At 42.8% G+C, this 22699-nt stretch overlaps 1 protein-coding gene across 1 annotated transcript in view; it reads left to right on the plus strand.

The window, feature by feature from the left end:
* Positions 1–22699, plus strand: part of LOC311232196 (calpain-1 catalytic subunit-like) — a 100434-nt gene that overhangs the window by 20685 nt on the left and 57050 nt on the right. Inside the window, exon 4 of the mRNA XM_084318904.1 lies at positions 21247–21365. Within this exon, the coding sequence (XP_084175030.1) occupies positions 21247–21365 (119 nt within the window). The remainder of the gene's footprint in view (positions 1–21246; positions 21366–22699) is intronic.

Here is a 22699-nt window from a genome sequence, read left to right on the forward strand (position 1 = left end):
AATAATAATAATAATAACTTCGTTTTATACAATTCTGAGGTAGGCTTACTCTCTTGGTAAACATTAACACCATACCATTATATGGTATTTACTGCACAGCCAGGCCAGCATATAACAACAATAACAAAATATATTGCCTATGGTAAATCCATTGAGGGAAATACCGTAATTCCTCTAATATACATGAAACCCGGCTTGTATTAGGAGGCCGGCTTATAATTGCTTAGCTCAACAGCGCACCCGGTCATTAATAGAGACCCGGTTTTTCATTGAATACCGGTTACTATTAGAGGAATTACGGTATATTAATCCCAGCCGAAGAGTGCGTCGCGTTTCTCTGATTGGCCATGACGCCCATGTGACCGCGGCGCGCGGCAGAGCGGTAGAGCGGAAATAGGCTGCTGCCTCCACGTCAAGAAAGACAGACAGGCATTCTATTGCCATGCTCTGCGACAAACCCTAACCTTAACCAACTCCGAAATAATGCCTAAACTTAACCCTAACCTTAACTTAACCCTAACCTTAACCAACTCCGAAATAATGCCTAACCTTAACCCTAACCTTAACTTAACCCTAACCTTAACCAATTCCGAAAGAATGCCTAAACTTAACCGGCGAAAGAATGCACGTTTATAGCGAGAGATGATAAACGTAAAAAAAAAAAAATTTAAGTGATTCGAACTTGTCATCAACCGCACCGCAGGCTCCACAGCAAGGCGGCGAACGAGTTGAGCTAAGGGTCGATGGAAAAACAGCGGGGATTACGGCTGCATAATGCCTCTCTGCTCTGCCGCTGCCGCGGGGCGTGTCGCGGCCAATCAGGGAAAACGCGGAAGCACTCGGCAGCACTCTTCGGCTGGGATTAAAGAATAGGCGGTGGGGGTAGTGTGACCTCCCACACGTTACACCTCGCCAATGAGAGTCCGCGCTGGCAGGTGAAAAGATGCTGCTGGCTGTCTCCTATGTCTCGGAGGAAGCATCTGATAGACTTCAGGGCTCCCTAGACTGACCATGCGAGCAACGACCAGGAAGGGGAGGGGGGAATTGGCATAACGACAAAAAAGTTGGGATGGGAGGAAAATACAGAAAAACAGGAGGAGAAAAAGTGTATAAAAAAAATTAGAGCTGTCAGGCGATTAAAAAAATGTATCTAATTAATTACAGGATTTGTAATTAATTAATCTAATTAATCGCATTTTTATTTTTTTATAAATACATTTAATAAATCCATTTTATGCCTGATATTCTATATTCTATAATCATATTTCAAATTGCATGTGTCCGGATGGCAGAATTCAGTACTGTATCTACAAAACCTTCTGTTTAATCATCTTCCATCTATTAATTTGCTTAGATTTTTCAGGTCTGGTCAATTTGAGCATGGTGTTATTCACAGTCAAAGATAAAAAAAAATTATTGATATTCTCATTTGGTTCATAACAATTTACTCAAAATAAAATGTTCATTCAATCAATCACCACGCAGATTGATTGATTGAATTAAAATGTTATTAACAGATTGCAGAATGGGTACAATACAGTACGGCTCAATACACACAATTGTTAAGGGGATGCAGACCAGAGAAAGACTTTTGTCTTGTTTACATCAGGGTCCCCCATTTTCAATTCATAATGAATTGTAAGTAAGGGTGCAACTTGCTCTGTGCAATCCATTCTTTGTGGATCTAGCCCACTGTACCGTTAGATATTTATTTGTTTGGTATAGATGCATGGGCACCTGCTCAGACAGGTGTAGCTGGGCTTACTAGGTACGCAAGGTGTGCAAAAAAATGAATTTGTTGAGGTCCTAATCTGGGGTGGGGGGGGGGGGGGTCTGGTCTGATTTATTTTTTTATATATAAAAATATTTCAGGGGAGGGGGGGTGATCAAGTCAAGTCAAGAGTTTTATTTGTCACGGCATACAAGCATACAGTGAAATGCGGGGGGGTCATGCCTGCAGCGATACAAGTAATAAGAATAGGATGAGACTAAGACATTTGTGCAATAATACAAGTAATAAGAATAAGACATAACACGTATATTATGTACATAAAGTTTACAAAAAGCATGGTAAGACATGCTAAGGTCCTGCGATAGTGCAATACACTGTTAGCTACGGATGAGGCACTGGGTCTTATGTACACTACTATACAATGCTATACTATACAATATACAGTTATACTATGATTTAGATGCCTTCGGCTGCAATTCTTACTAGAGGGGAGGGGGTTGTTTATTAGAGAGAGAGAGAGAGAGAGAGAGAGAGAGAGAGAGAAGGGGGGAGAGAGAGAGAGAGAAAGAAAGAAGGGGGGAAGAGAGAGAGAGAGATGCTCCAATTTGAGGTGCTATTGCTTTGTGGAAAGTTTCACCACATGGTTTGGGGAAAAAAACAGCTGATGTAAGTAGTACGAAGGGTCACTTGTTTGATACAAACTTCCTGAATAACAAAGTTGCACAAATCACCATTTAACCCTCTAAATGCTTTACATGCTCGAGCAACTGCGACACAACATCGACAACGCAACAGTGTTGCAGACACTCTGCCTTTATGCTTCTGCAACATCCACGCACAGCCTATGCAACATTGTACCCCGTATGTAGCTCGGTTCCCTAGATAGATGAAACTTCCCTTCTCAACCAACCCATTGATAAACCCATATAATAGCCGTGTTTATGTTTGTCGTGTTCTTGTATATAGTGTAATACAGTTATATTTAGTTTGTTTGTTACGTTTGTTAGTTTGTTAGTTTAAACTTCAGGTTAGTTGTAACGTTAGTTTAGGTTCATTTTAACGTTAGATAATGTACAAAATAAATGTCTCTCCGGTGTTTTAGACGTCGCTCTTTTATTTTGAAACCCCCCGACCGGAAGTATTATTGATGCTATCGCTGTCGGCTTGTGTAGTCCGGTTCTGTGTTTTTGAACAGACGCTAAATACAAATGTTGAGATTGTTGTTGAACAACTAACTTTATGTTAGTTTTAACGTTGGCTAGCAGCAGGGATGGGCGCCGTTGTGCAAATGCAGGCAGCTACAGGCACTCGAGGAAGAGCTGCTGAATTTAATCGGCAGAAGAGAGAGAGCTCGTCAAAGCCGTATATCCCTGTGGCTGTGTTGCGGTCGTATAGGCACGAAAGTGCAGCTTGAACTACCTGTTGTATTAAATTAATTGATTGCTGTTTAACTTGTCCGTGTCCAGTCCTTTCGATTAGCCCCACCGTTCATTGTAAACAATGATGCATGTAATTATATTAACGCTATGTTAATAAATTCTGAATGGCATTAACGTTAGTTAGGTGGCTACAACGAATTCTCACAAGCTGGCATCGTAAAATATCAACACCAGCCATGGGTATACTGTTTACTAAATTGTGGAGGCTTTTAATCAAGTCAAGGTAAGAGGATTTGAAGGCGTATGCTATGGAAGTCTTCCCCTGCAGCTCCACTTTGTTGAAATGATAACTAGGGCTATAGGATAACCACCGGTTAATTCGCGATTTTCTATTGGTTTGTCATGACAAACCAATTACATAATCCAACATATGTGTAAAAAACTAACATATTCCAGTTGACCGAACATTTTTTAAATGATTTGTTACGAATAAATCAATACTTCCATTTGTATAAATTACGTTAACTATCGAGGATAGTATTCCTGCCTGCAGAACCAATAATATATAACAGCCCCGCCCCCATTCGCTAACCAACCAATCAATGCTACGCAACATCAACACAACGGTTGTTCAGATTCGATTTTGGTGAAAGGTACGCAACATCCTCGCAACACCACCCTCTGCAACATCTGCAACCATGTTGTGTCGCAGTCGCGTCTAGGGATGGGTACCGAATTCGGTACTTTTGAGGTACCGAACCAAAACACGTCGGTACTACCGAGTATCGAATCAAGTGATAAACCGGGAAAAAAATATATTAATTTTTTTTAAACTTTTTTTTTTAACTTTTTTTTTTTCTTTTTTACTTTTTTTTTTCATGTCAACGTTCACACGCACAATATATGCTTACCTAGGATTTGACTTGATTCAACAACAAAGCAGTCGGAGCAATGACAAGCCGAAAACTGTCGAAATTGTAGTTACCGTAATTCCTCTAATAGTAACCCCGGCTTGTATTTGTTTCAACTGTAGCGGGTACCAGGCTTGTATTAGGAGGAGGCCTGTATAAGAGGGAGGCCTATATTTCAAATTTTAAAACGGATCATAATGAATAAATCAACGTTTTGTGTCAGTTTGAACCCAGTAAAATGTACTGGGTTCATTTATTGAAACCAAGTACTGTATGAAATAGTAAACAGTGCAATTACAGGTGGTCACTGGTCATTTCAACGTTTTCAAAGTGAAATCAAGTAACTAGCTCAGTATGCAGCTCAGTATATTAGTAACCCGGCTTGTATTAGGAGGCCGGCTTATAATTGCTTAGCTCAAGAGCGCACCCGGCCATTAATAGAGACCCGGCTTGTATTTGAGACCCGGTTACTATTAGAGGAATTACGGTATTTGAAGTTTGGATTTCTTTTTTTACGACTGAGGTAGGTAAATAAAATGTCTTGAGACTAAAGTACCGAAAAAAGGTACCGTTGGGTACCGGTATCGATTCACAGGTACCGGTATCGGTTCAAATGTGAAAGGTACCCATCCCTAGTCGCGTCGCAGTTGCTCGAGCATGTAGAGCCCTTAAGCCTACATAGACAACGTTTTGTTAAGTTTAGTTGTATTTCTGCCAATTCTGAGCTTATTCTTTCAGTCAATATCAAGTGTTATACCTTTTATGATTCAGGGGAACGTACCCTTTATTTCTGGTGCAGTGTAAAGTCACTATCATATATTACCTTTATGTGAGCATAGAATATTTGACATAAAAAAATGCCCAGTGAAAAAACCTTGTGTAGTTTACACTTGAAAAAATATTTACCAAACTTAAGTTGTAAGCTTATTAAAAAGCTTATTGTACTATTTTGGTAAACAAAGATAACTAAAACTACAACTTTTAACACACAAAGTACAACTTAAATGGTTTCAATTTAACACAACTTTAGTATACTTTCAGAAAATATACACAAGTTCACTTATTTTCTTACTTCGGTGTTGATTAAATGTTATTTAATAATTTTTTTTTACAAATCACACATTCTTGACTTTGAAAATAACTCACCATGGAATGATGAAAGCCTTTGCCTGTGTGGGTGTTTGAATAACTGGCCCGCTGTGATGAAGCGCTCCCTTGTGCAGAGCAGAGCACATGTGCAACGTCAACCAGGGAGGAGAGAGAAAGGAGCCATTTTATTCCCCTCAGGATGAGCCTTGAGCCAGGCAGCTGAACGGAATAAAAACCAGTGGTGGCGAGTAACTAAGTATTTTTAGTACATTAAGTACAGTGTAAAGTACTTGAGTAATTGTACTTTGTTACAATACTTAACTCATTCAGTGCCAGCGATTATCCACATCCCTGTAGTCAATGGGCCACGCTTTAAAAGATAGGCATTTTCACTGTGCGTCACCCAGGTGGGGTATCTCCCGGGCCTTTCTGTGTGGAGTTTGCATGTTCTCCCCGTGCTCGCAAGGGTTTCCCCCCCGATAAGATAAACCAAATGGAAAAACATGCACAACAGATCGCTAACGCTGTGGCGTCCTTGACGAAGACAGACAAGAGCACTTGGATTGGTCCCCGGGGCATGGCTCACGTTGAGGCCCTATCTGCTCCCGGCTGCCCATGGGGGGAAGGACAACGGGATGGGAAAAGTGCAGAGAGACATTTCATCTGCGACTCAGTGCATGTGTGTGTGTTCCTGTGGGTCGCCCATCTCGTGTGTGTGTGTTAAACTGCAAATAAAGACTTCTAGTCTAACAATTATTATTAATTATTACATGGCATTTTCACATTCGCCGAAATGCTTGCTTGTGATTGGTCAATAGCGCGCGTCAGAGGTCAGTTATCGGACAATAATGACCGCTGTGGGACAATAATGACCGCTGTGCGCAGCTGTTCGCAATCAAGCCCACAATAATGACCGGTGTGCGCAGCTGTTCGCAATCAAGCCCACTGACATCAGTGCAAACTGCCGGCTGCCGGGGAAGCTGCTGGGGGGCGGAGCGACGAGCACTCAGCGGAGCCAGAACCAGTGTTACTGTTGCGACTCGAGTCGATGTAAAATGAATTAGGTATATTGTTAGTAAGTTAGCCATGTAATAAGCGGGATAATGTATAGCTATACTCGATCATTGTCGCAAAATAATTGACCTTCACTGACGTTTAAAACACCTCGCCGAGGCGGCTCGGTATTTTAAACTCTGTGTCGGTCAATTATTTTGCGACAATGACCTCGTAGCTATACATTATCCCTTACTTATTATAAGCCACGGTTCGGTACGTACCTCGGTATTGGGGTCACGGTTCGTTACGATTTTGGTACAACAGAAAAAAATATATTTATAATTTTTATACTTTTTTTATTTCGTTTTATTTTTTTTAATTTATAATAATTTATAATTATTATTATATATTTACGATAATTATTATAATTATTATTATTAAATAGAATAATTTTCTATAGGCTTGCCGTGGTAGTCAGTGATACTGGTGTCATTCTGTGTTCAGGCATCCACTGAATAAATTAATTGCCTACTGTCCCTTTAACAACTTATCCTTGCTAAGTTTCAGTTTCACTTCTAGAGAGAATTTTACTTCACGAGACTGAATACTAGAGAACAGATGACATGTTACAACAATGGCAGAGGATTATTTGGATTTAAACACAGTAGCAGTTCAACTGGAGAGGAGCTCAGTATGTAAGTTTCTTTTTTTTTTATTTGATTAGCTGTGCCTGAGAGTCCGGCGGGGGAGAATAGTGTGTTTGTTGGCAACGCGTGTGTGTGTCTTTCCATTGGTTTCATTTGGTTGACATTATTGGGCGAACAAGAAAACGTAAGAAAACTGTAAAATTGTAATGACCCTGCAGCTGTTCCAATATAAATGTGCCTTCCTCCGTGCACTTTCGCCCGCTCTGAAGTCGGACTCGGTGTGCCGCGCGCTGTTCTTCTCACGGACACGGAACCCGCGACTGCCTGCATGCGCGACTGGTGTGTGTGCGCTGTGAGGCGTATTCTTCGTATGGCTGCGCGTACCGCACCGTGACGGCCGTACCGTAAATTCGCGGGACGAATACACGTACCGTTACACCCCTATTTCAGAGTGATCCGGGCTAATTCCTGAAAAGCTGAGTTATGGAGCGCTATGTGAATTTTGCTATAGTCGTTCGCGTTGCTCGCCTGGACACGTTACTATTTCAAAATCAAAGGTATATAATAGGTATTATGTTTCATCATGAATGCATCAAAGGGGGGGGGTCATTTTTTTATGCTCTGATCGTCGGCAACGGCATACGTTTTGGAGTACGTTACATAAATTATGATCGTTGTGATCGATGTGAAATCATTGTTGGATCAAAGTAGGATTAATGTCATATAGTCTTTCCTTACCTTGATGTCATATAGTCCTCTTTTTCTTTTATTAAATCAACTTTCCAGACCTAGCCCAGGGAGAAGCCCCAGCCCAATTAAATCAACTTTTTTGAATGAATATAACTCAGAATCAGTTTATTTTAATACTATAATATTAGTGTAGCCTAATATTTATCTGCAACTGTGAGGAAAAACCCCATTGGTTTAAACAGGAAAAAAAAAGTATTTTTATTAAAAATAAAAAATTCGAATGTTGATTTAGAATTTGAATGCCAATGTAACAAACGAAGGTTTGAACGTTTGGGCTCAGCCTTAGACCAGCTGCACCTCCGTTACTGTCGGGTTCCTCTCCTTCTGAGACCAGGCTGCAGCGAGTGATCCACTCAGCTGAGAAGAGCACCTTTTAGATTCTTGGGGTACGATATATGTTGTATATACGTTCGTTGTATAAGTCCAATGTCCGTGTGTACTGTCTTTGCATTTGTTGCATACTCTGCACATGGTCCTGTCTGAACTGATAGTTTTATGTGCTGATGATAACCAAGTCACAAAGTGATTCTGAAATAAGTATAGTTGTACAATTCTTAGCAATGGGGATGGTACTAACGGTGCAAAACCTGTTTGTGCTTCACAGCCTTACTTTCCCATTTTCTTATATACAGTTAGGCCTGTGCTTTGGAGTGAGTACACTTACTGTATAATCCTAATCACCAATCCTGGATGGTTCTGCTGGCTCTGATGACCCTGGATGGTCCTGCTGTTCTGCTGGCTGTAATGACCCTGGATGGTCCTGCTGGCTGTGATGACCCTGGATGGTCCTTTTCGCTGTAATGACCCTGGATGGTCCTGCTGGCTGTAATGACCCTGGATGGTCCTGCTGGCTGTAATGACCCTGGATGGTCCTGCTGGCTGTAATGACCCTGGATGGTCCTGCTGTGATGACCCTGGATGGTCCTGCTGGCTGTGATGACCCTGGATGGTCCTGCTGTGATGACCCTGGATGGTCCTGCTGGCTGTAATGACCCTGGATGGTCCTGCTGGCTGTGATGACCCTGGATGGTCCTGCTGGTTGTAATGACCCTGGATGGTCCTGCTGGCTGTAATGACCCTGGATGGTCCTGCTGGCTGTGATGACCCTGGATGGTCCTGCTGTGATGACCCTGGATGGTCCTGCTGGCTGTGATGACCCTGGATGGTCCTGCTGGCTGTGATGACCCTGGATGGTCCTGCTGTGATGACCCTGGATGGTCCTGCTGGCTGTGATGACCCTGGATGGTCCTGCTGGCTGTGATGACCCTGGATGGTCCTGCTGGCTGTGATGACCCTGGATGGTCCTGCTGGCTGTGATGACCCTGGATGGTCCTGCTGTGATGACCCTGGATGGTCCTGCTGGCTGTGATGACCCTGGATGGTCCTGCTGTGATGACCCTGGATGGTCCTGCTGGCTGTGATGACCCTGGATGGTCCTGCTGGCTGTAATGACCCTGGATGGTCCTGCTGGCTGTAATGACCCTGGATGGTCCTGCTGGCTGTAATGACCCTGGATGGTCCTGCTGACTGTGATGACCCTGGATGGTCCTGCTGGCTGTGATGACCCTGGATGGTCCTGCTGGCTGTAATGACCCTGGATGGTCCTGCTGGCTGTAATGACCCTGGATGGTCCTGCTGGCTGTGATGACCCTGGATGGTCCTGCTGACTGGGTGTGGCTGGGAGCCACTCAGTGAGTCAGAGACACAGCATATGACTCACTCTTTAAAGCTACACTCCGTCATTATTGGACCGTCTGACTCGGTGGTTCTCAGTGTGGGGTGTGAGGAGTCCTCGAGTCTCCTGAGGAGGTTCCAGGGTCCCCGGAAACATGGGGTTCATTACTGTTATTTCATTGACTAGAAGTTACCAAGGAGAGAAGTATATCCCAAGGAGAGGATATAAGATTGACTTCTGTGCATAACTGCCCACCTACAGTATAGACCGTTATATAACTAAATCTTATGAGTCTGTCTTCTAGGGCTGCACGATTCTTGCCATTTGCATGTTCTTGGTATCTGATTCTAGGGACATCTATGGATCTCAGGGAATGTATTCCCAGTGTCAGAAATACTGTGTCTGTTACTAGGCTTGAGCAAATTGTAATGAACCAAATGAGAATATCAATCAAATTGTTTATCTTTGACTGTGAATAACACCATGCTAAAATTGACCAGACCTGAAAAATCTAAGCAAATTAATAGATGGAAGATGATTAAACAGAAGGTTTTGTAGATGATACAGTACTGAATTCTGCCATCCGGACACATGCAATTTGAAATATGATTATAGAATATCAGGCATAAAATTGTTATGCAATTAAAATGCGATTAATTAGATTAATTAATTACAAATCCTGTAATCAATTAGATAAATTTTTTAATCGCCTGACAGCACTACATAATATCAAAGTGCTCGACTTATTAAACTTAAACATAACATATATGAAAGTGCTTGACGTAAACGTACAAGTCTCTTGTAGCATACAAAATAACTCAAGTCAGAATCGTCATCATTTAAAAAAGTTAAGTAAAAAGTAAAATGTATTTTCTTAAAAAATTTTATTAAAAGAAAATCGTCATAATTTAGAAATTAGATTGCATAGGTCTATTTCGATTAATCGTGCAGCTCTACTGTCTCTCTCCTCACAGGGGTCTCTCTCCTCACAGGGGTCTCTCTCCTCACAGGGGTCTCTCTCCTCACAGGGGTCTCTCTCCTCACAGGGTCTCTCTCCTCACAGGGGTCTCTCTCCTCACAGGGGTCTCTCTCCTCACAGGGGTCTCTCTCCTCACAGGGTCTCTCTCCTCACAGGGTCTCTCTCCTCACAGGGGTCTCTCTCCTCACAGGGGTCTCTCTCCTCACACAGGGGTCTCTCTCCTCACGGGGGTCTCTCTCCTCACGGGGGTCTCTCTCCTCACACAGGGGTCTCTCTCCTCACAGGGGTCTCTCTCCTCACAGGGGTCTCTCTCCTCACAGGGTCTCTCTCCTCACAGGGTCTCTCTCCTCACAGGGGTCTCTCTCCTCACAGGGGTCTCTCTCCTCACAGGGGTCTCTCTCCTCACAGGGGTCTCTCTCCTCTCAGGGGTCTCTCTCCTCACAGGGGTCTCTCTCCTCACAGGGGTCTCTCTCCTCACAGGGGTCTCTCTCCTCACAGGGGTCTCTCTCCTCACAGGGGTCTCTCTCCTCACAGGGGTCTCTCTCCTCACAGGGTCTCTCTCCTCACAGGGGTCTCTCTCCTCACAGGGGTCTCTCTCCTCACAGGGGTCTCTCTCCTCACAGGGTCTCTCTCCTCACAGGGTCTCTCTCCTCACAGGGGTCTCTCTCCTCACAGGGGTCTCTCTCCTCACACAGGGGTCTCTCTCCTCACGGGGGTCTCTCTCCTCACGGGGGTCTCTCTCCTCACACAGGGGTCTCTCTCCTCACAGGGGTCTCTCTCCTCACAGGGTCTCTCTCCTCACAGGGTCTCTCTCCTCACAGGGGTCTCTCTCCTCACAGGGGTCTCTCTCCTCACAGGGGTCTCTCTCCTCTCAGGGGTCTCTCTCCTCACAGGGGTCTCTCTCCTCACAGGGGTCTCTCTCCTCACAGGGGTCTCTCTCCTCACAGGGGTCTCTCTCCTCACAGGGGTCTCTCTCCTCTCAGGGGTCTCTCTCCTCACAGGGGTCTCTCTCACATGGGGGTCTGTAGCCTGTAACAGTATCAACTCATCTAAATATTGTGTGTATTTATCTTTGTATTTCAAAAGAGATCACATTTTTTGCACTTTCTTAAAGCCCATCTGACTAAACAAACCTACAGTTAAAAAAACTGTTTTTGCATTCTCTCTGTCCTGGCATCAAAGGTTCAGACGATGTCTTTTAAATATAAAAAAGGGCTCCCATCCGATATTTTGGTTCATGTTTACATTTGGATAGCAGAGTGGGCCTTTAAAAAAATTGCCACTTTTTCTGCCCGCTTGATAAGAGGTTTTTAAGGGGGGGAAAGGCGGATATGGAGTGGCGGACATAGCTCGAGGATACTGGCTGTGGTCCCACGCAGTAATCTCTGGCATGCGTGTTTGCAGCCAAAACAAAAAGAATAAAGGGACGTGATTCAACTGCTACAAGAGGAATCTGAAAAAAAGAAAGAAAAAAAAAAAGAGATTAAACAAATAAGTTCAAGCTTCATTAGTTGTGGCAAGCTTTCCAAATGTTGTGGGGGTGGAGGAGACATTTACTGTGGAGTGTGGAAGTAAGGGGAGAGTGTGTTCTGTTTAGTTTTGTTGGTTAAAAGAGGGATGAGATGGAGTATGACATGGACTCTTGCTAACTGCTCACGGGCCAAATGATGCTGTTTTTCCTCTTGTTTTGGACTTGACTCTGCAGGGCGTAGGAAGGGGAGAGCGTGTTTACTGCATGACTGTTCGCACAGGATAGAGAGAGCACATGAAGCCCAGCCCTCGTAGGCCCCTCCTTCTCTTTCCATGTTCCTGGCTGCGGGCCTGGCTCCTCGCCTCTGTTCCACGCGGCAGCCTCCCAGCTCCCCCTACAGGACACCATAGGAATCACAGTGGCAGAATTGTACTGGGTTCAGCAATTACATTTCATTTTTACATGTAGTCATTCAGCTGACGCTTTTATCCAAAGCTAACTTGCAATTGTGTATAGCAAGGCCAGTAAGGGATACACTCCCGGCAGTCATCATCAATAAGCAGTATCTTTCGTCTTTAACAGTGCCAAACTCGAGTACAAAGAAAGCATGGATCATGTATATATATTTTTTTTAGATATTGAAGTGTGTTTTAAGCCTGCAGTGGAAGATCAAGCAGGTTTCAGCTGTCCTGACTGTGGTGGGAAGATTACTAACCTGCTTCGTTCCACCATCGTGGAGTCAGGACACAGAATCAGGGTTCGCACAAGGTCCTTGAAGTGCTTAGAGTGCTTGATTTTTTGGGGGGAAAGGCCTGAAAACAGCCCGTTTTTAACAAGTCCTTGAAATGCAAATCAACCAATTCGCATTGAAAGTTTTGTTCATCCATGATAAAATTGTTCTGAATCAAGAAATAGAATTTTTTTTAATCTAAAGTGTAACTAATTGTCGGAAATTGGTTTTAAGCCATAAATATTGGATCAGATTTTTTTTTCGATAAAAAAAGAAACTGCATTTAACCCATTCTCTGCCACCACTTTTATCATCCTAAATCATCCTCTGCCCGCTCTATTTGTCTATGGAGATGTTCACCTTCTTTGCAGGGCTATAACTTTTTAAATTGTATTGCTAAATTGACATTACTATGGCCCATTCAACGTCAAGTATCTATCGTTCAGGATGTAGGAACGTTTTACTTTTTCATTCACACATTCATACTAAAATACCGTCTAGAGTATAAATATGTTTTTATCGTTTTCTGCAGTATTTCATAGAACGTGAGATATAGGCATAAATGCATATATTAGATTATCAAATGCAGTTTGATACCGATCAACGTTATATTAAAAATGTCAACTGTACATGGTCCTAAACGTTATGACTTATCATCTGCGGGTGAACGGAGGGGGGGGTGTCGTTTATAATTCAATGACCGACGTTAAATGATTTATGTAGTATGGGTGATATATTGATCAGAGCAGTTTGTATAGAAAATGATAAAGAAAAACGCTGAAACTCACCCCAGTTTCCTCGTAGCGTTGGGCGATGAGAGTGGAGCAAACAGATCCCAATTATGGGATGTTGATCGATGCGATCCATTTCCGGTTTGTATATTACAGGGGTGGCCAACCCGCGGCTCGCGAGCCGCATGCGGCTCTTTGCCCGTCAATGTGCGGCTCTTCCATCCATAAAAAAAAATAAAAAAAAATATTTTTTTTTTATTTATTTTTTACTTTTTTTTTTTTTTTACTTTTTTTTTTTTATGTCACTCATTCCATAAGGACGTAGAATAAACATTTACAATTTTTTTTTTAATGGTCCATTTGCATGTTCTTGGTATCTGAATCTAGGGACATATATGGATCAGTGTCAGAAATAGTGTGTCTGTTACTAGGCTTGAGTAAATTGTAATGAACCAAAGGAGAATATCAATTCTATTTAAATTTTTTTTTATCTTTGACTGTAAATAACACCATGCTAAAATTGACCAGACCTGAAAAATCTAAGCAAATGAATAAAGGGAAGATGATTAAACAGAAGGTTTTGTAGATACAGTACTGAATTCTGCCATCTTTTTTATAATGTAAATTTCTCCACCATTTTTCATCATATTGCAACACCGTTTTTTGCAAGACGTTCACAGAAAGGTAGAGAAACTAACTGCGTTCTGTTTTATGGCAATAACGTTCAGGTTTGTGGGAGATAATCCCAAAAAATAAGAGAAATTAAAAAGTAAATCCAGAAGTCAGATGATTGACAGGGGCTGGTGTGAGCTGGGTAGGGTAGTTTTTTGAAATTTGAAAGCCCTGAGTCTCTTCCTTCAAAAGACTACACTCACTTTTGGCTGTGCCACTTCCTCCTGTCAATATGCGCCGGTTTCCGACTCAATGCCCTGAGATTTCTATAATCTTATATTTCACTAATAACAGTTAAAATAATTGGTAAACAAACATAATGCTGAAAATATACACTTTTACTGTATATCTCGGGCTTAAGAGGTTAACCCTGTGAGGCCCAAATTAAAAAGAAATTAGCAACTTCAGAGGCCAGAGGGTGGGACATATAAACACATTTACTATCAAATAGCATTGTGAGGCTGAACAACAGGACCAATTGACTATACATGTGCTTAAAGGGGAACTCTTATAAATGGCTTTTTTCAGTGTTTACCATTGTTTCTTAGCTATGTGGACTTATATTAATAGGATATATGTCTCTAATTCTCATATTGGCGAATTCTTCCAATTCTCCTCTCACAATATTCACCCTCACTGAACTGAGTCATCTGAAAATGTGCATATCTGTGATGTCAGAGATTTCTCAGCTGCATAATAATGTGGCAGTTGATGTGGCAGTTGGCACCAGGCCACACAGTGGTTGGAGCCCAGCCTCAAAACGGCTTAAGATCTTGAGGTAGAAAAATGCGGTTTTTAGTACTTGACAGGGTCTCACAGGGTACTTTTAACCCTGTGAGGCCCAAATAAAAAAGACATTAGCAACTTCAGAGGCCAGAGGGTGAGACCTATAAACACATGAAGGGTGCCGTGACTGAAAAAAAAGGTTGAGAAACGCTGGTATATGGTGTGGCTCTTTGTGGTACCACAGTCATTTTTTTGTGGCTCTTAGTCTCTGACTGGTTGGCCACCCCTGGTATATTAAATCATGTTGATTATTGAGTTATGGCAAAGATCCATATCGACGGTGTCTGTATTGAGCCCCGGGACGATAAGCGAGTGGCCGGACGAAAATAGGGGACGGACCGAGCTACAATGGGCACTTCCGGTTTGGCAACTCGCCGATCGGCCACCAGGTGGCGGTATTGAAGCGTTGCAGAGTTGTGATGGCTCAGACAGCATCAGCCAAGACTCTGTGGGTGAAATATGAATACCATGACGAAAATATGCAATATTGATATAAAAAACGCCTTGGCAGACAACGCATGGCGGAGAAACCCGCCTTAACACATGATTGGCGGAGAATGGGTTAAAAGTGAATTGTATCCTTTTTAAATGCCCTTTTAAAATGAAAAATAGTGCTTGGGAAAGTACTTGAAAGTCCTTGAATTGTATTTTGCAATGTCTGTGGGAACCCTGAGAGAATAACCTGCTTTATTGCACCACTGTGGAGCCAGGACAGAGAATAACCTGCTTCAGGACAGAGAATAACCTGCTTCAGGACAGAGAATAACCTGCTTCAGGACAGAGAATAACCTGCTTCAGGACAGAGAATAACCTGCTTCAGGACAGAGAATAACCTGCTTCAGGACAGAGAATAACCTGCACCTGCTTCAGGACAGAGAATAACCTGCTTCAGGACAGAGAATAACCTGCTTCAGGACAGAGAATAACCTGCTTCAGGACAGAGAATAACCTGCTTCAGGGCAGATAATAACCTGCTTCAGGACAGAGAATAACCTGCTTCAGGACAGAGAATAACCTGCTTCAGGACAGAGAATAACCTGCTTCAGGACAGAGAATAACCTGCTCCAGGACAGAGAATAACCTGCTCCAGGACAGAGAATAACCTGCTTCAGGACAGAGAATAACCTGCTTCAGGACAGAGAATAACCTGCTTCAGGACAGAGAATAACCTGCTTCAGGACAGAGAATAACCTGCTTCAGGACAGAGAATAACCTGCTTCAGGACAGAGAATCACCTGCTTCAGGACAGAGAATAACGTGCTTCAGGACAGAGAATAACCTGCTTCAGGACAGAGAATAACCTGCTTCAGGACAGAGAATAACCTGCTTCAGGACAGAGAATAACCTGCTTCAGGACAGAGAATAACCTGCTTCAGGACAGAGAATAACCTGCTTCAGGTAAGAGGGTGCCGTTCTCCTTGTTGCACAGAATGCCAGGTCCGGAGCCTCAACATGGATTCATGCAGCAATGGGAGCCAGTGTGGCTCTTTTTAAGAAGTGGGGTAACATGAGCTCATCTGGGCAGGTTGGTAGATCAGTTCAGGATGAGGTGGAGCAGCTTGGAGATCAGTTCAGGATGAGTTGGAGCAGCTTGGAGATCAGTTCAGGATGAGTTGGAGCAGCTTGGAGATCAGTTCAGGATGAGTTGGAGCAGCTTGGAGATCAGTTCAGGATGAGTTGGAGCAGCTTGGAGATCAGTTCAGGATGAGTTGGAGCAGCTTGGAGATCAGTTCAGGATGAGTTGGAGCAGCTTGGTGCGCAAGCAGGTGGATCAGTAGTCAAGATCGAGACATGACGTCGATTGCGCAAGGAGTTGGTGGCTTTTTTAGGATTTTTAAACCTTTTTTAGGCCTTTTTATTATTCTCGGGAATCTGCAGTTTTTAGTTATCGAGGCAGGGACGCGTGTAGCTTTATGTCAAGCAAGCAGTGCAAGAATGCGGAAGCATTCGTCACCGCACGCCACTACGGTAAAGCGCCTTTCTTTTCAGGCCCGCTTTGGGAGCTGTCGCGCGGAAATAGGCTGTCTATTGCCATTCTCTTTGACAAACTCTAACCTTAACCAGCTCCTTAACAGCGCCTAAACTTAACCGGTCTAACCTTAACCAACTCCGAAACAATGCCTAACCTTAACCTTAACCTTAACCATGCCTAACCTTAACCATAGAAAGAATATTGCCATTCTCTTTGACAAACTCTAACCTTAACCAGCTCCTTAACAGCGCCTAAACTTAACCGTTCTAACCTTAACCAACTCCGAAACAATGCCTAACCTTAACTTTAACCTTAACCATGCCTAACCTTAACCGGCGAAAGAATACACGTTCAAAAAAAAAATCACGTTAAAAAAAAAATATTTGATGGGATTCGAACTCGCCAGCAAACGAGCCGTAGGATCCACAGCCATGCAGTCTTGCCTATTGAGCTATTTCTGGATACTGAATAAGGGGCGGTGACTTATATATATTGAGCTCCGCTCGTGTCGAACCAAGGCGGGATCTCATGCGCATGCGCGGGCACCTCGCGCGAGCACGCCGGCGCACGCACGCACCTGAGCGAGCACGCCGCCGCCGGTGCACGCACCTGGGCGCTGCGTGAAGGAAAATGAAAGGCGCATTACCGCACGCCACTACGGTAGAATGCTTCCGCATTCTTGCACTGCTTGCTTGACATTAAGGAACAGGCGGCAGGGACGTCCGGTCGGTCGTCAAGGAGCCCTCCTAGGTTCTTGGCAGGCGGCGATGGAGACACAGTCATGTTCTCCATGTTGATTGAAAGGTCGTTCAATGGGAGAGAATTCAGCTGTTAGGTGAGGTAGCTTTGCTTTTCTCAGGTTCAGTTTGAGGTGGTTGGTCGTCATCCAGGTGGACATGTCAGACAGGGAGGATCTGTTCAGAGACTCTGGTATCTGAGGGAGGAAGAGAGAGAGATACATGAGTGTTATCAGCATAGCAGTGTTCCGACTGTGTTCAGACAGCAGTGTAACTGTTCAGACCTGCGTTTTGTATCCACATATATCCGGGTTGTGTCTTCCACAGTTCCCTGCTCAGTTCCATGCTCAATATGCAAATAAACACTTAGGCCGACGCCTACACTAGTTACTAAAGATACATGGTGTAATAGAGCGCTCTCTCTCTGTGTCTGCTATTATCTACCTTCTAGGGATGAAAATTGGGAAAGCACAGATAATGAGATGGACACAGATATTTTTATTACACTGATATTAATATTATATTCAGGGGGGGAAAAAGCTTGTCTTAAGTCATCATCATGAGTTATGCATGAATACAGATACAGATAATTGTGATGGTTGAACAGATACAGATAATTGTGATAGTGAACAGATACAGATAAATCTTTAGTATGATGGTCATTAATAACCTGTAATTGCTGTGAAAGGTTTAATTTCTATTTTACTCTTTCTTTCACTATTTGGGCAATTTTACACAATTCCTGTGAGTTTATGGAACACATCTGTAAGGCTTTTTTCAAAATAATTCATTGTTTTGTATTTTTAATCAAATACTAAAAAACAGCATTTTTCTACCTCAAAATTTTAAGCCGTTTTGAGGCTGGGCTCCTCCCATACTCTGAATGCGATTTGAGTGACAGAGAGAGGGCGAGAGAGCGAGAGAGAGAGAGAGAGAGAGAGAGAGGGAGAGAGGGAGAGAGGGAGAGAGAGAGAGGGAGGGAGGGAGAGGCTACAAGCATAGATGCATAGCTGGCAGTTGGCTACAAGCATAGATGGGGCGGGCGTTATTATGCAGATGAGAAACCTCTGACGTCACAGATACGCTAAATTTCAGATGACTCACTTGAGTGAGGGACAATATTGTGAGAGGAGAATTGGAAGAATGCGCCAAATTGAGAATTAGAGACATAGATCCTATTAATATAAGTCCACATAGCTAGAAAATAATGCTAAACACTGGAAAAGGCCATTTATAAGATAGTTCCCCTTTAGGTTTCAATTTAACACAACTTTGGTATACTTTCTGAGTACATACAATTATTATTTTAGTTTTTTAACCTTTATTTAACCAGGAAGTCCCATTGAGATACAAGATCTCTTTTGCAAGGGAGACCTGGCCAAGATGACAGCAATAACATTTGCAATATATCAGACAGCAATAAAATGTGCGATACATCACACAAGAACATAATAAAAGTGCATGTATACAATACATCACATGTAAACACAAAAACACAAAACAGAATATAGTCTATAGTCTACATAATAGTAAAAGTGTACGACAGTAAAATACAGGGTAATACAGTAATTTAGCAGTTTTCTAGTTGGGACCCGACTACAGAAAGCAGCGACATTCTTCTTGTAGGAAGTTATGTGATACAGATTTAAATTCGCCGAGAGAGACCGGGGTATCTAAGTGGATATGGTCCTGTAGCCCATTCCATGCCCAAGGTGCGAAGCTTGAGAAAGGCTGTTCTTCCTAGTTCAGTGTTTATTCTTGTTTCTTTTTTTTTAAAGTAGCCATCTTGTGGACCTGGTATGGTAGCTGCTAGAGGCAAAGCTAATGTATACAGAGTAGGGCTGTCCCCGACTAAGGATTTGGATGGTCGACTATGATTGGCCAAAATTTGCCGTTAGTCGACTATTGGTCGACAAAAAAAAATTACATTAAAAAAAAAAAAAAATTATTTAATTTAATTTTTTTTTATTTTGTATCATTTCATTTGGGCTGTGGGGGGTGCTTAATGTCTGAAGGAGTCGACTGGAGGCTTCTTGTCCTCTGCAAAAGCATGCAATTGGTCCACTGATGGATACATGTTGATATTTGTCTAGTCTAGTGTGTTCATTAGATGGGTGAAATCCTCTTTCAGTGCCCCTGTGCCTGTTTTCTTGGGCAGTTAGCCTCTGGTATGCGTGCCATTAGCGTTAGCCACGCTTCTAGGCCTCTTTTCTTTTGGAAAGAATGAAACAAATAAATTATAATTTTTTTTAATTAAAAATATATATATATTCGACTAAGAGGTTGGCCAGTCGACTACGGCTCCTTTCGACCGATTAGTCGACTAATCGACTAATAGGGGTCAGCCCTAATACAGAGTATAGTTTCTCTTTTTAACTGGAGCTACATGCCCTGGTGGACAGCAGACCCTGCATGTGTGAACAGGCCTGCATCTCATCCTTAGCGTAGCGTAAGTGCTGTCAGCCTCTTCCGTGTAGCTTTCCCCAAGGGGATCAATAAAGGAAGTTGCTAATGTGCCCTCCTCCCCAGCTCCCCAAATTAAGTCAGGTTCCCCAAACCACTTAAACACTAAATATTCTAGTTTGACTTGATGATGCATGGTTTCAAGTTCCACCATTAACCATTTCCTGGCAGACAGCTATAGTGCAGTGGTAATAGTGCTTCTCATAGCATTTCTGCACTATCTCTCTGCTGCTCACTGGAATAGTGCCACTGATTGATTGCAATTGTCTTGAAATGGATGACTTTCCTTCCAGACTAAGTGTGGCCATGCTGTTCCTCATAGTAGTTCCGGCTGGTTAGCCACAAACCAAGTGGGGGGCAGTGGCTCGGGAGGTAGAGCAGTCGTCTGGTAATCTGGAGGTTCCCGGTTCGTTCCCCGGGCAGCGTGTCGAAGTGTCCTTGAGCGAGACACTTAACCGCTAATTGCTCCCGATGAGTTGGCACCTTGCATGGTTGCCTCTGCCAGCGGTGTGTGAATGTGTGAGTGGGTGGGTAAAATGTGACGAACAAATTGTAAAGCGCTTTGGATAAAAGCTCTATATAAATGCACCATTTACCAATGCAACGTCAATGGGGTCGAGCTCCTATCTGTACAAGCTGACCGGGGCTCACTGAAATATATTTAGTCTGCACTGTGTAGTAGAGCCTCAAGTCAGCCCGTACACACGGGAGCCATGATAATATACCGTATCTGAGGAAGAATGCCTCTTCTTTCTTTTTAGAAGGCACAGTAAAGCAGCTTTTCAGGAGAATAAAGCTAAAACTCAGATGTTAGCCTGGTATTTTTTAGTCAGATGTTAGCCTGGTGTTTTAGTCAGATGTTAGTGGTGTTTTAGTCAGATGTTAGTGGTGTTTTAGTCAGATGTTAGCCTGGTGTTTTAGTCAGATGTTAGCCTGGTGTTTTAGTCAGATGTTAGCCTGGTGTTTTAGTCAGATGTTAGATACCCACCAGCCTCTGTTTGTCTCTGTCTCTCCTGCTAGGAGACTTGAGTTGATGAGGACATAAGGCTGTCCCCGAAGCCTGTTTTTGGGATTCGAACTTCGTCACTTAATTTTTTATTTTTTTAATAAATATCCTCAAACTAAATCCTCAATTTTAATAAAGTGATTAATCTGATTAAATGAGTATTTTTTTTTTAATTAAATCAACTTTCCAGACCCAGCCCAGGGAGAAGCCCCAGCCCAACTAAATCAATTAAATCTACTTTCTTTAATGAATATAACTCATCAGTTTTTAATACTATAATATTAGTGTAGCCTAATATGTATCTGCAACTGTGAAGAAAAACCAGAATGAATAGAAAAAATAACAATAATTATTATTATTTTTTAATTTTCTATTAAAAATTTAAAATTCTAACGTTGATTTAGAATTCGAATGCCAACGTAACGAACGAAGGTTCGAACATTCGAACGTTTGGGCTCAGCCCTAACATGCCATCATATCCACCAGCCTCTGTTTGTCTCCGTCTGTCTCCGCCTCCTAGGCGACTGTTGGCTCCTGGCTGCCATCGCCTCTCTGACCCTGAACGAGAGCCTGCTGCACAGAGTGGTCCCTCACGGGCAAACCTTCCACGAGGACTACGCCGGCATCTTTCACTTCCAGGTAACAACAACAACCACTTTCCTGTTGGTATTCAATAATTCATGCATTTAATTCATCTCTTTTCCTAATAAGAAATATATGAATCATCCAAAAGATAATATACAGTAGCTACGGTAGTGTAGTGAAGATGATACAGTACAAACTTCACAATGTCAACGGACTGGATGAGAGGATGATGAGGAGAGGATGGTGAGAGGATGATGAGAGGGTGATGAGAGGATGAGGAGAGGATGAGGAGAGGATGATGAGAGGATGAGGAGAGGGTGATGAGAGGATGATGAGAGGGTGATGAGAGGATGATGAGAGGATGATGAGAGGGTGATGAGAGGATGATGAGAGGATGAGGAGAGGATTAGGAGAGGGTGATGAGAGGATGAGGAGAGGATTAGGAGAGGGTGATGAGAGGATGATGAGAGGGTGATGAGAGGATGAGGAGAGGATGATGAGAGGGTGATGAGAGGATGAGGAGAGGATGTTGAGAGGATGAGGAGAGGATGGTGAGAGGGTGATGAGAGGATGAGGAGAGGGTGATGAGAGGGTGATGAGAGGATGATGAGAGGGTGATGAGAGGATGGTGAGAGGGTGATGAGAGGATGAGGAGAGGATGTTGAGAGGATGAGGAGAGGATGGTGAGAGGATGAGGAGAGGATGAGGAGAGGATGATGAGAGGGTGATGAGAGTGTGATGAAAGGGTGATGAGAGGATGATGAAAAGGTGATGAGAGGATGATGAGAGTGTGATGAAAGGGTGATGAGAGGATGAGGAGAGGATGGTGAGAGTGTGATGAAAGGGTGATGAGGAGAGGATGTTATCTGAATGTTAACTGAATTTAATTTGATATTATTATTATTTTTTTTTTTTTTTTTTTTTTTTTTTTTTTATTATTGCAAAACAAAACTTATTAAAAGTCAGTACTCAACACACAATGTATAATGAAACTTTCAGTAAAGGTGGTTAAAATATATGCAAGTACAGAAACAGGATAAAACAAAAATAGTCAATAATAACATTTTAACCGTATACAGTGTATATCCAGCGAAGTTACAATTATATAAATGTTAGTATATAATATACCCCTAATACCTATTTTTTAAAACCCTACACACATATGCTCCCGCTCAAACCCCCCCCTCCCGGACCCCCTCTTGGATAGTGCCTCCATTATCCCTCACTCCTCAAACATCACCATTATAGGCTAGCTTTTATTCTCTCCACCACTTCTAACCACATTGACATTTTGGATTCATTGAGCCCCAGAATTCTTGCTGTAGATATTTCTTGATATATCACATCGAGATATGTAAGAAACCACACTTTCCGGCACATTTTTTCCG

The sequence above is a fragment of the Notolepis coatsorum genome, assembly GCF_963971535.1.
Source record: "Notolepis coatsorum genome assembly, chromosome: 7".
In the NCBI taxonomy this organism is placed as follows: domain Eukaryota; kingdom Metazoa; phylum Chordata; class Actinopteri; order Aulopiformes; family Paralepididae; genus Notolepis; species Notolepis coatsorum.